Raw genomic sequence first — 14,737 nt, 5'->3', positions numbered from 1 at the left:
GCAGAATTCCTTCTTTTCTGGGAAACCCCAGTTTTTGCTCCTAGGCTTTCAATTGGTTGGATGAGGCCCACCCATGTTATCGAGGGGTAATCTTCTTTACTTACAGTCACCTGATGTAGATGTTAATCAGATCTAGAAAATATCTTCACAGAAACACCTAGATTGGCATTTGATTGAATAATTGGGTACTACAGATCAAGAAAGCTGACACATAATACTATTACAACATAAGATTTGAGAAGAATCATAAGAGAAGACTTGGACCCTTCTCCCTCCCATGGTTCCTTCCACCTTGCCTACTCTCAAAAGTTCTTTGCATAAATATTGGGAAATCCATTCAATTGGAGTCTTATCTAGATTTGTAGTTTTTCTTATCATCAGCTGTCTCTCTTTTATCTCATTTGTTTCTGAAGAAGTTGTTCTGACAGAGTCCTCTGTCTTGATTCACCTGAGTGACATAGTTGATGGGGATTATTTTTTATTGGTTTTTCCATAGATTTCTGTTTTATCCAAATTGTGTTGAGGAATTCATTTCATTTTGATTCTTTGTTTTTCTCAAGAGAATATGAATGCTGGTCAGATTGGCTATAATGAATTCATGGGGGCAATGTAAAACACTTCCTGATTTGGGAATTTAATTAAACTTGATCAAATAAATGGATTGTCAGTAGGAACTCTGAAATATTTTTATCCTGACTTGTTGGAAATGTATTATTTTTGTCCTTCCCTCTCTATTAACTCCTGGATCAGACAGAGCTATTAAGGGTCATCCAGTCCTACTTTCTGCTGGAAGGCAGCCCTTTGCTCAGCACACCGATAGATGCTTGCTCAGTGACAGTCAGATTGCCTAAGGACTGGGAGCTCTCAACATCACAAAGCAGTCATTTCATTCATGGGAACTCTAATTATTTGAGAGACATTCATTATGTGGAACAGATATCATGTAATTTTCATTCACTTGTCTGAGTTCTTCCCACCACAATATGAAGTATAATGACATATTATAATCTTTTTTTCTACATTAAAGCCCTATGTAAAGGAGGTGAAGACAGTCATCACATCCTAAATCACCCCCATAACCCTCTAGTCTCTTCTTCTGTCTACACAGAGAATCTCTTCTTTTGTCAAGCTTTTGAGATCCTTACCAATCTGATTTGACACCTGGTCAATTCTAGTGAGTTGCTTTTTTGACAGGTGTAGCCCTAAAGGGTTCAGTAGTGTCCCAAGCTGTGATCTCAGTAAGATCTGCTAAGATGTAGTAAGGTCTACTAAGATGTGATCTCATTACTGAAGAGGAGGGGCCACACCTGCTAATCTAATTAGAAGGACCTGCTAGAGAAGACCTCTAAGATTGTACATTATGGTTTATGGGAATGGCACCCTCTGTGATTGTGCAGTGCACAACTTTTATGGCTGTACACAGTGGCCCTGCAGCCCAATAACACAGATCGAATTAGCATGAAGTGATCCTATCACCTTCTGCTGCCCTACATCTTTCCATATGAAATGTCTCCTCCTTACTGTAGAAGTCAATTTTTGAAACCTAAATCCAAGATTTGGAGATTTTTAGCTTTATCCCTACACTTATACCCTCATATGTCCCTCAGTTTATATTTGTATCCAATTTTGGGGGAAAAAAATATCTTCTACCTGTCTTTTCCAGTCCCCAGAACACTAAGACAGGACCTGGTCACTCAGGATGGCATTCAGTACCATTCTCTACCAGAATTCCAGAGGCCCTTCTCATTGTTAGAATCTGCTGAAATATAAAATACCCCAAAGTCAGTTTGACTCACCTTTTCTAGACATGCATTTCTCACAAAATTCCTCCAAACTCTGAGGGTCAGTCAATATGAAGCCACTGTGTGAATGTGTTAGTAAGACACCAGGCAATCTTTGGCATTTCTGGCCAGATAGATAATACGAGATTAAGGAGAGAGAAGGAAGCCAGAGAAAGAAAAATAAGACTGTAGTAGGGTATTCCAATAAAATGATAACTACATAAGTATGTAGAATTTTATACATTTTGTGATTTATTACTTAAAATATTAATTAAATGAACTGAGCTCATTCTTCGACCCTGCTACTCTGATGGACATGGGGAATACAGAAACAAGGAGAATGCCCGACCCTTAGAGTTGTCATATGTTATGCAGGAAGATGAACACAATGTTAGGACAGTACTGTAAATAATGACTGGAATATGATACACCAAGTACTCACAAGAGGAAGAAATGGCACAGCATTCCTGGACATTCAGGGAATGACCCATGAAATGGTGAGTCTCAGGTGTATCTTGACAGGTGAATAGGAATTTTCCCAGCTTCACAATTGGGAAAGATTGGGGAAGGAGAAAGCATTTTTGTACATACTATCTCATTTTACTCTCATAAATGTTAGGGTTAGGTAAGGAGAGAAGGGATATTCTCCTCCTTTAATTGATGAAATAACTAAGATTTAGAGAATTTGAGGGACTTTACAAATCATACTTGATTAGTACATGATGGGGTCAGGCCTGCAAGAGAGAAATTTTGGCACTGAGTCCAGAGCTTCTTCATTACCTGGACAGTGCCTGGATATATTGAGACTCTCACTGAGGAATGTCTCAGACAGTGTTTATCAATGATTAGAGTGGTTTTGCTAATATACAATTTTTTTCATAGTTGGGTTGCTCTTGGCTTTGCCCTGGGAACCTAGGCGAAATAAGGAGAGTGGCATGGCAAGCTGCTGATTGCGAATTCATGATCATTCATTCAACAGATGCATAGCAGACAAGTAAGCTCCTACTATGTGTGAGACCCAGGCCCTTCCTTCAAGGAACTCGGTCGAGAAGAGGTAAGAACTCAGAGTCAAGAGAGGAAAGAAAAGAGAAAATTACAATACAGTGTGATGAATACAATGATGGGACAAACACATCCACACTTAGGCCAACATATGTAGGTGAAACTTATCCAGCCATAGGTGGTCAAGGGCAGCTTCCAAGAGTAGGTAGTATCTATGCAAATATCTAAAGATAAGTAGGAATTAGCTAAGTAAATATGGGAGGATATGCTTGAGTCAGGTGAATAGCATATGGAAAGGTCCAGGATGTGAGGAAACATTGTGTTAAAGGACCTAAAGATTTTCAGGATGCTTTTAGCAAGAATGGAGAAGTGTGAAGAGATTGGGCTGCAACTGAAGCAGGGCCCAGACTGCCAAAGGCCTTGAAAGTCATATAAAGAATTTGGACTTGATCTTCAATCTATCTGTGGAAAATTTAAAGTAGAGAAATGCCTTAGGAGGTTTGTGTTTTAGAAAGATTACCAACTACAAAGAAGAAAGGTCAGAGGTGGCAAGACAAGAGGTAGGCAGACAAATTGAGAGGCAAAAGAGAACAGTGACTTTTGGGTATAGGTGGTAGTGATTTAGTATATTGGATAGATTAGAAAGATCTGAAGGAATTGAGTGGACTTTGTGAGAGAGCAAATATGGAGGCAAGGGAGACAAAAATGACGACAGATTTCGAATTTGGCCAATTGGGTAGAGTATGGACATAGGGAAGTCTTGAAGAGAAGCAGATTCTACACTTTTGCTTCTGAGGCCAGGAGACTATCCTCTAATATTCTGGCAGAGCAAGGCAAAATGTTTTACTTTAAAAACGGTTTCCTTCCATTCTAGCTCCCCATCCACTCTGATTTATAACAATGCAGATTATTTTGGAAAATTGAGCCAAGGAGTTATCATGAAATAGGATCAGAGGAAATAGAATAGTAGAAAAATAGATGTTCACAGATTCAAAATTTATGTCATTCTTTATTTTTAAGTACTTTAAGTCTAGGAAAAATAGCACATATGTGATTTTGAAAATATCTTCAGTTACATACTTTATATCACCAAGCTAAGAGAAATTTGAAAAGTCAGCTCTTTTTACCTTGCAGTTTTGTTTCCAGAAAAATGGTGGTGTTAGGTGTAAAGGGAGGTGAGTTTTTAAGACTCGTGGTGACGGCATTTCAAGAGCTATCCCCAAATTTAGAAAAACAATTCATATTCTTCATTTATTCTTGTTACTCTTGGGAAATTCTTGAATTTACATTTGTGTCTTACTCTAGAGTGATTTTATTTTATATTTGTCCCTAGGAGAATATTGAGACAATTGCTGTATATTCACAAGGATGTGCAAAGCATCCCTTCCTTCCTATTCTTTAAGTAAGCCTTTCTTTATTTCATCTTATTCTTTGGATTTAGACTTTCAGGAAAGTTCATTAGCTCCGTCAACGAATTCTGTTAACGTCCATAACATACAACCCTCCTCTTTTTCCTCCTCCTCTTTCTCTTTTCTTAGAAATCATTCCCATCCTTTTATAGTAGCTCAAAATTAATTTCCAGCCCTTCCACTGATCCAAACACAGGAAGTCTTTTCAATCTTGTTGTGTAATACTCATTATGTTTTTCTTTATAGGGAAATAATTCAACGAAAGTGTATCTTTCAGTAGAGGCAGCTCATTTGCGTTTTGCCTCATCGCCATCATTTTGAATCATGTCTAGAATTTCCTGCATCCACATTGTACTTGAAAACATTAGAAATAGTTCTTTAATTTTAGTCAACCGACCTTTCATCTTAAGTAATTAAATATTTTGAGAAAGACAGAAATATGAGAGCAATTGGACATTAGAATAATGTTGTGGAGGCAGAAAAGAGACATTCTGTTGTATCATACCTCCCCTTAGGTATGAGGTGGTCACAAAATTTCCTGTAGGAGGACCTGGAGCAACTTTTCCACCTTTTATTATGAAAAATTTTTTTTTTTGAATTTTAATTTTTATTATTTTTTTAATTTTTTGTTTATTGCAGTAACATTGGTTTATAACATTGTATAAATTTCAGGTATACATCATTATACTTCTATTTCTGCATATATTACATCATGTTCACCACCCAAATACTAATTACAACCCATCACCACACACGTGCCGAATTATCCCTTTTGCCCTCCTCCCTCCTCCCTTCCCCTCTGAAAGATTTTAAACTTACAGAAAACTTGAAAATATAGCATAAAGAGTGGTCCAAACATTCAAATTTTAAAAATCATTTTGCATTATTGGCTTTAGCCTTTCTCTCTCCATCTAGATCTATTGATCTATCATCTATCTATCTATCTATCTATCTATCTATCTATCATCTATGTATCATCATCATCATCATCATCATCTATCTATCATCTATCCATCTATCCATCCATCTACCTATCATGTTTGACTGAACCATTTGAAAGTAAGTTGCTGATATCAGGACACTTCTTACCTAAGAGCTCCAGCATGTATCTCCCAAAATGACATTCTCCTATCATATTTCCTGTATGTTTCTTGTCACATCTAATTTATAATGACTCTTTAATATCATAAAATCTATGAAGTTTTCTATAATTGTCTAATAATATAATTTAAAGCTTTTTTTTTTCCAATTAGAGTTCATGGACTGTGTTAGTTTTGATGTTCTTTTTCTCTCTCTCAGCCTACAATCATCCTCTCATATTTTTTCTTCACAACATTGATTTTTGAAGCTATCAGTCAGCTGTCTTGTAGTATCTCCCACGTTCTATATTTTTCTGATTTTTTTTCTTGTAATAAGTTTAACTTGTTCCTCTATTCCTCATATTTTCCATAGACCAGAAATTAGGTCGTGACTAGGTTCAGGTAAAACATTTTTTGGCAAGAAGATTTCTCAGGCAATGCTTTACATTTCAATTTACATCATTCCAAGAGGTACTTTATGTCAGATTGTCCCACAGATAGTGATACTACTTTTGATCATTTGATTACGTAGGTGACCCCACATCTCCCTTGCAAAAGTGCATATTTCCATTTGCTATTAGGAATTAAACTGTATGGTGACACTTTGGCACCATGTGACTATCCTTTTCCCTCAAATTTTATCTAATTATTTTAGGATCCATTGCTGATACTGGCTGAACAAATTTTCTTTTCTTTTTTTTAAAATACATCAACAGTGTACAAGGGTTCCATTTTGTCCACACCCTTGCCAACACTTATCTCTTGTCTTTTAAATTTTTTTCCTGCTTCAATGAGATATAATTGATGAATAAAATTGTAGTATGTTTAAGGTGTACAACGTGATGATTTGATATACATGTATATTGTTAAATGATTGCCACAATCAAGCCAATTAACACATTTATCACTTCACATAGTTACCTTCTTTTTTGTGGTGAGAATGCTTAAGTTCTACTATTTTGGCAAATTTCAAGTATATAATACAGTAGACTCCCTTATCTACAGAGAATATGTCGTTCCAAGACTGCCCAGTGGATGCCTGAAACTGTGGATGGTACCGAACTCTACATGTACTATGTTTTTCCTATACATACATACCTATGACCAAGTTTAATCTTTAAATTAGGCACAGAAAGAGGTTAACAATAACTAATACTAAAATAGAACAATTATAACAATGTACCGTAATAAAATTTAGTGTAGATCTTAGCAACCTCAGCATATGATTTTTTTCTCCTCATTAAGTTGAGAACTTTCACCTTTTCACTTAAAGGCAGCACTTTATGGCTTCTCTTTGGCATATCCAAATTACTAGCATCACTACTCTTGCTCTTTGGGGCCATTATTAAGTAAAATAAGGGTTACATGAATACAAGAACTGCAATATTGGGACAGTCAATCTGATAACTGAGAGACAGCTACTAAGTGACTAACATGTGGGTAGCATCCTCAGCATGGATATGCTGGACAAAGGGATGATTCATGTCCTAGGCAGGACTGAGCAGGATGGTGCAAGATTTCATCACACTACTCAGAATGGCATGTAATTCAAAACTTATGAATTGTTTATTTCTGTAATTTTCAATTTAACATTTCTGGACTGTGGTTGACTGTGGGTAACTGAAACCATGGAAAGCAAAACATGGATACATGGAGACTACTGTACAGTGTTATTAACTATAATCACCGTGCTGTACATTAGATCCTCAGAACTTATTCATCCAATGATTGCAAGTTGGTATGCTTTGACCAACCTCTCCCTATTTTTCTCATCCCCTAGACCCTGGCAACCACCATTCTACTCTTTGCTTCTATGAATACGACTTTTTAAAAAAAGATTCCACATATAAATGATACCATACAGTGTTTGTCTTTCTGTGTTTGGCTTATTTCACTTAGCATAATGCCCTCCACTGCCTGAACTAATTTTCATTGTGGGTTGCAAGTTATTAAATTTCTAAGCCCATCATTTTTTCTCTATTTATTAGGTAAATCTTATGTAAAGAATGTCCCTCCATTAGCTGGGGAATAACTACAATTCCTTTAAGTTCTTTTCCTTAATTACTCTGTTAGATTGAGAGATAGATACTTGTTATCTTCAATAGTGGTAAATAAGTTTTTCTTCCTTCTTTTTTCTTTTATTGTCATTTCTTTTACTGTCATTTCTATTACTGGACTCATAGGTTTTTTGAAATTAGCTTCATTGTGGTGAAAATTACATACAATAGAAAAAACTCATTTTAAATGCATAGTTTGATGAATTTTGACAAATGTGTACACCCATGTAACCATTACTGCAGTCAAGACTAGAACCTTGCGTCTATTTGCAGTCAGTAATACCCCATCCCCACTTCTAGTCCAGGCAACCACTGATCTATTTCCTGTCACTATAAATTAGTATTGCAAATTCTAGAATTTCATATAAATGGAACCATACAATATATACTCAAGTGTCTGATATCTTTCATGAAACATAATTATTTTGGGATTCATCCACACTGTTGTGTGTATCTGTAGTTTATCCCTTTTTATTGTTGAGAACTGAATTTTATAGATATACTACAATTTGTTTGTTCATTCATATGTTGATGGACATTTTGGTTGTTTCCAGTTTGGGCTATTTTGAATAAAGCCACTATGAACATCTATGTAAATGTATTTGGGTGAACATAGCTTTTTATTTTTCTTGGGTCAATCCCTAGGAGTGGAATTGCTGGATTGTGTAGTAACTCCTGAGCTGTTTTTCAAAGTGGTTGTATCACTTTCCATGCCCACCACAGTGTGTGGAGGTTTCAGCTGCTCCACGTCCTCAGCAATACTTAGTATTTTAATTCTTTTAGCCATTCTAATAGGTGTGTATTTCATTGTGGTTTTAATTCATATTTTTCTCACGATTAATGATGTTGAGCATCTTTTTCAGTGTTTATTGGTCATCAGTAGAGCTGTTTTTGTGAGATGTTTTTCACACATTTTACTTTCTTAATGGCGTCTTTAGAAGAATAGAAGTTTTAACTTTGATGAAGTCCAGTTTATCAAAGTTTTCTTTTATGGTTAGTGCTTTCCATGTTATCTAAAATATTTTTTCTTAACTTAAGGTTTGAAGATTTTCTTCTATGTATTCTTCTGTAAGTTTTATAGATTTATTTTTTATGTTTAGGTCTCTGATCCATTTCACCTTGATTTTCTTGTGTATGGTATTTGGTAAGTGTCAATCCTCTATGCCAATACCATATTGTTTCTATCGCTGAAGTTGAAAGTCTTGAAATCAGATAATTTAATCCCTCCAACTTTGTTCTTCTTTATCAAAAATATTTTGGCTATTCTAAGGCATTTATACTTTCATGTAAATCTTAGAATCATTTTGTTAGTTTATGATTGAGATTGCATTGAATCCATATATCAATTTTGGAATAACTGATATCTTAATAATATTGAGTCTTTTGATCTATAGTAATGGTGTGCCTCTTTATTTAGGTATTTTAAAATTTCTCTCAGTAATTTTTTTATGTCTGAATCTTTTATAGCTTTTGTTAATTTTTTTCTTTTTTAATTCAGGTAGAGGTGACATATAACATTATATTATTTTCAGATGTACAACATAATGATTTGGTATTTGTATATATTGCAAAATGATCACCTCAATAAGTCTACTGAACATCCTTCACCATACATAGTTACAAAATTTCTTTTTCCTGTGATGAGGACTTTTAAGATTTACTCTCTTAGCAACTTTCAAATATGCAATGCAGTATTATTCACTTCAGTCATTGTGCTGTACATTATATTCCCAGGACTTATTTATTTTATAACTGGAAGATTGTACCTTTTGACACCCTTCACCCTTTTCATTCACCTCTCACTCTCCACCTCTGACAACCACCAATCTCTTCTCTGTGTCTATGAGCTCGGGTTTTTTGTTATTATTGTTTTTTTAGATTCCACACATAAATGATATTACATGCTAATTGCCTGTCTCTGTCTGACATTTCGTTTAGCATAATGCCCTCAAGGTCCATCCTTCTTGTCACAGATGGCAGGATTTCCTTCTTTTTTATGGCTGAATAATATTCTATTATATATAAATATAATATATATTATATATATATACATACACATATCACATTTTCTTTATCCATTCATCTATCGATGGATACTTATATTGTTTCTATATCTTGGCTATTGTAAATAATGCTGCAATAAACATGAGGCTGCATATATCTTTTTGAGTTAGTGTTTTTGTTTTCTTCAGATAAATACCAAGAAATGGAATTGCTGGATCATATGGTAGACCTATTTTTAATTTTTTTCAGGAAATTCCATATTGTTTTCCACAGTGGCTGCACCAGTTTGCATTCCTACCAAGTGTACAAGGGTTCCCTTTCTCCATATTCTCACCAATGTTTGTTATTTCTTGTCTTCTAATAAAGACCATTCTGACAGGTACGAGGTGATATGTCATTGTGGTTTTGATTTGCATTTCCCTGGTGATTAGTGATGTTGAGCATCTTTTCATGTACCTATTGGCTATTTATATCTTCTTTGGAAAAATGTCTATTCAGGTCCTCTGCCCATTTTTTAAATCAGATTCTTTCTTTTTCTGAGTTGTACAAGTTTTTATGTATTTTGAATATTAACCCCTTATCAGATATATGATTTGCAAATATTTTCTCCCGTTTGGTAGGTTGCCTTTTCATTTGTTGGTTTCCTTTTCTGTGCAGAAGCTTTTCAATTTGATGTAGTGCCACTTGTTTATTTTTGCTTTTGTTGTCTTTGCTTTTAATTTCAAATCCAAAAGATCATCGCCAAGATCAGTGTCAAGGAGCTTACTATTTATGTTTTCTTTTAGGAGTTTTATGGTTTCAAGTCATGTTCAAGTCTTTAATCCACTTTGAGTTAATTTTTGCACATGGTATGAGAATGGTCCAGTTTCCTTCTTTTGCATGTGGCTGTCCAGTTTTTCCAACATCGTTTATTGAAGAGACTGTCCTTTCCCCATTGCATAGTCTTGGCTTTTTTGTCATAAATTAATTGACCATATATGTATAGGTATACTTCTGAGCTCTCTATTCTGTTCCATCTGTTTTTATGCCAATACTATACTGTTTTGATTATGATAGCTTTGAATCAGGGAGCATGACACCCCAGCTTTGTTCTTCTCTCTCAAGATTGCTTTGGCTCTTCAGGGTTTTTGATAGTTCCATACAAATTTTAGGATTGTTTGTTCTATTCATATAAAAGAGGCCATTGGAATTTTCATAGGGATTGCATTGAATCTGTAGATCACTTTGGGTAGAATGGACATTTTAACAATATTAATTCTTCCAATCCATGTGCACAGAATATTTTTCCCTTTATTTGTATATTCTTCAATTTTTTTCATCAATGTCTTATAGTTTTCAGTGTACAGATCTTTTACCTCTTTGGTTAAATTTATTCCTAGGTATTTTATTCTTTTGGATGTAATTGTAAATGGGATTGTTTTCTTAATTTCTCTTTCTGATAGTTCATTATTAGTGTATAGAAATGCAACAGATTTTTGTATATTGATTTTTTATCCTGCAACTTTATGAATTTGTCAGTTCTAACAGTTTTTTGGTGGAGATTTTAGGGTTTTTTACATATAATGTTATGTCATCTGGACATAGTAACAGTTTTACTTCTTTCTTTCCAATTTGGATGCCTCTTATTTCTTTTTCTTGCATAATTGTTCTAGCTAGGACTTCCAATACTATATTGAGTTAAAGTGGCGAGAGTGGGCATCCTTACCTTGTCCCTGACCTTAGAGGAAAAGCTTTTAGCTTTTCACCATTGAGTATGATGTTAGCTGTGGGCTCGTTATTGATGGCCTTTACTATGTTTAAGTACATTCCCTCTCTATCTTCTTTGTTGAGAGTTTTTATAGTTATTGGATGTTAAATTTTGTCAAATGCATTTTATGCATCTATTGAGATGATCATATGATTTTTATCCTTCATTTTGTTAATGTGGTCTGTCATGTTGATTGATTTGTGGATGTTGAACTATTCTTGCATCCCCGGAATAAATCCCACTTGATCATGGTGTATGATCCTTTCAACGTATTACTGAATTCAGTTTGCTAAAATTTTGTTGAGGGTTTTTGAATCTATATTCATCAGGGAAATTGGCCTGAATTTGCTTTTCCTTTGGAATCCTTGTCTAGTTTTGTTATCAGGGAAATAATGGCCCAGTAAAATGAGTTGAAAGTTTTCCTTCCTTTAATTTTTGGAAGAGTTTGAGAGGATTGGTATTCTCTGAAAATTTGGTAGAATTCACCAGTGAAGTCATTCAGTCCTGGACTTTTGCTTGTTGGGAGTTTTTTGATTACTGATTCAACTTCCTTACTAATAATTAGTCTGTTCATATTTCCTATTTCTTCATGATTCAGTCTCGGTAGGTTGTATGTTTCTAGGAATTTATTCATTTTTTTCTAGGTTGTGCAATTTGTTGGTGTATATTTGTTCATAGTAGTCCTCATAATCCTTTGTATTTCTGTGGTATCAGCTGTAACATCTTCTCTTTCATTCCTGTTTTTATTTAATTGAGGCCTCTCTCTACTTTTCCTGGTGAGTATAGCTAAAGGTTTGTCACTTTTGTTTATTATTTCAAAGAAACAGCTCTTAGTTTCATTGATCTTTTCTGTTGTTTTTTTAGTCTCTATTTCATTTATGTCTGCTCTGATCTTTGTTACTTCCTTCCTTCTACTAACTTGCAGCTTCATTTGTTCTTCTTTTTCTAGTCCCTTGAGGTATAATGTTAGGTTGTTTACTGGATATTTTTCTTATTGCTTGATGTGGGCAGTTTTTGCTATGAACTTCCCTCTTAGAATTCCTTTTGCTGCGTCTATTAAATTTTGGTATTTTGTTTTCCCATTTTCATTTGTCTCAAGTGATTTTTTGATTTCTCTTTTGATTTCTTCTTTGACCCATTGGTTGTTCAGTGACATGTTATTTAATCTCTACAGACAGGTAAAATTTCCAGTTTCTTCTTGTAATCGATTTCTAGTTTCATATTATATTCGTAGGAAAAGATGCTTGATATGATCTCAATCTTCTTAAATTTATAAATACTCATTTTGTGGCCTAACATATGATCTATCCTGGGGAACATTCCATGTGTGCTTGAGAAGTATATGTATCCAGTTGCATTTGGATGGAATGTTCTGTATATATCTATTAAGTCCATCTGGTCTAACATGTCATTTAAAGTTGATGTGTCCTTATTGATTTTGTTTGGATGATCTACCTATTTATGAAAATGGGGTATTAAAGTCCCCTACTTTTATTGTATTACTGTCTATTTCTTCCTTGAGGTCTGTTAATATTTGCTTTATATATTTAGATACTCCTATACTGAGTGCATAAATATTTACATATGTTATATCCTCTTGTTGGATTGATTCCTTTATTATTATGTAATGTCCATCTTTCTCTCCTAGTACAGTCTTTGTTTTAAAGTCTATTTTGTCTGATATAAGTATAGCTATCTCAGCTTTGTTTTTTTTTGGTTTTCATTTGCATGGAATATCTTTTTCCATCCCTTCACTTTTAGTCTGTTTGTGTCCTTATATCTGAAGAGTATCTTGTAGATAATATATAAATGGGTCTTTTTTTTTTTTTTTTTTAAATCCATTCAGCCACTCTATGTCTCTCTTTTTTTTTTGGTGAGGAAGATTTGCTCTGAGCTAACATCTGTTGCCAATCTTCCTCTTTTTTTTTTTCTTGAGAAAGATTAGCCCTGAGCTGAGATCTGTGCCAATCTTCCTCTATTTTGCATGTGGGTTGCCACCACAGCATGGCTTGATGTGTGGTGTAGGTCCACACTTGTGATCCAAACCTGCAAACCTGAGCCACCAAAGCAGAGTGCGCTGAATTTAACAACCATGCCATGGGGCTGGCCCCCACTCTATGTCTTTTGATATAAGAATTTAATTTATTTACACTTAAAGTAATTGTTGATAGGGTGTACTTATTATATTATTGCTAATTGTTTTATGGCTGTTTTGTTGTTTCCCTCTGTCCCCTTTTCTTCTCTTGCTCTCTTCCTTTGTGGTTTGATTACTTTTTTTAGTGGTATGTTTAGGTTCCTTTCTCTTTATATTTTGTGTATCTGCTAAAGGTTTTTCCTTTGTTGTTACCATGAGGCTTACATATAACAAGTTATATTTATACCAGTCTATTTAAGTTGATAACTTAAGCTTGAACACATTCTAAAGCTCTACATTTTTATTCTCCCCCTCCATGTTTTCTATTTTTGATATCATATTTTTCTTCTTTTTATCTTGTGTATCCCTTAACTAATTATTGTAGTTATAGTTATTTTTACTTTTGTCTTTTAAGCTTCATACTAGCTTTATAAGTTATTAATTAACCACCTTTACTATATACTTACCTTTACCAGTGAGATTTATGCATACATAGGTTTTCTTGTTACTAATTAGCTCCCTTTATTTTCTGCTTAAAGAAATTCCTTTAACATTACTTGTAAGGCTAGTTTAGTAGTGATGATTTCCTTTAGGTTTTGCTTGTCTGGAAAACTCTTGACCTCATCTTCAATTCTGAATGACAGCTTTGCTGGGTGGAGTATTTTGGTTGGAAGTGGGTTTTTTTTTTTTTTTTTTTTCCCATCCCATTGAATATATGATGCCACTCCCTTCTGGCTTGCAAAGTTTTTTTGAAAAATCTGCTGACGGTCCTATTGGGGTTCCCTTATACATAACAAATTGCCTTTTTCTTACTGCTTTTAAGATTCTCTCCTTGCCTTTAACTTTTGATATTTTAATTATAATGTGTCTTGGTGTGGGTCTCTTTGGGTTCTTCTCATTTAGAACTCTCAGAGCTTCCTGGATCTGGATGTTGGTTTCCTTCCCCAGGTTAGGGAAGTATTCAACCACTATTTCTTCAAATAAGTTTTCTGCCCCTTTCTCTCTTTTCTCCTTCTGAGGCTGCTTCAATGTGGATGTTGTCCTATAAGTCCTTTAAGATATCTTCACTTTTTCCCATTCCTTTTGCTTTTTGCTGCTCTGATTGGGTGACTTCCACTGTCATGTCTTTGAGTTCACTGATCCTACTGCTGTTTCATCTAGTCTGCTGTGGAACCCCTCTAGTGTATTTTTTAGTTCAGTTATTGTGTTATTCAGTCTGTGACTTCTATTTTATACTTCTTATATTTTCTATTTCTCCGTTGAAGTTCTCCCTGTGTTCATCCATTCTTCTCCCAAGCTCAGTGAGCATCTTTGCGACCATTATTTTGAAATTTTTTATCAGATAAATCACTTATCTCCATTTTTTTTTTTTTTTGTGAGGAGGACCAGCCCTGAGCTAACATCCAATGCCAATCCTCCTCTTTTTTTGCTGAGGAAGACTGGCCCTGGGTTAACATCCATGCCCATCTTCCTCCACTTTATATGGGACGCCGCCACAGCATGGCTTAACAAGCGGTGCGTCAG

General features: G+C 34.7%; 1 protein-coding gene across 1 annotated transcript in view; it reads right to left on the bottom strand.

Moving 5' to 3' along the window:
* The window catches only part of LOC101406475 (sulfotransferase 1C3), a 39,744-nt gene that overhangs the window by 12,446 nt on the left and 12,561 nt on the right, over window positions 1-14,737 (bottom strand). Inside the window, 4 exon segments of the mRNA XM_087426082.1 lie at window positions 1,797-1,850; window positions 1,853-1,922; window positions 3,911-4,028; window positions 4,418-4,546. Coding sequence (XP_087282208.1) covers window positions 1,797-1,850; window positions 1,853-1,922; window positions 3,911-4,028; window positions 4,418-4,546 — 371 coding nt within the window.

Source organism: Ceratotherium simum, chromosome 40 (genome assembly GCF_057802395.1).
Source record: "Ceratotherium simum simum isolate JZ-2026a chromosome 40, ASM5780239v1, whole genome shotgun sequence".
Classification (NCBI taxonomy): domain Eukaryota; kingdom Metazoa; phylum Chordata; class Mammalia; order Perissodactyla; family Rhinocerotidae; genus Ceratotherium; species Ceratotherium simum.
The sequence above is the reverse complement of the archived record's forward strand: the minus strand, read 5'-3'. Positions and strand labels throughout refer to the sequence as shown.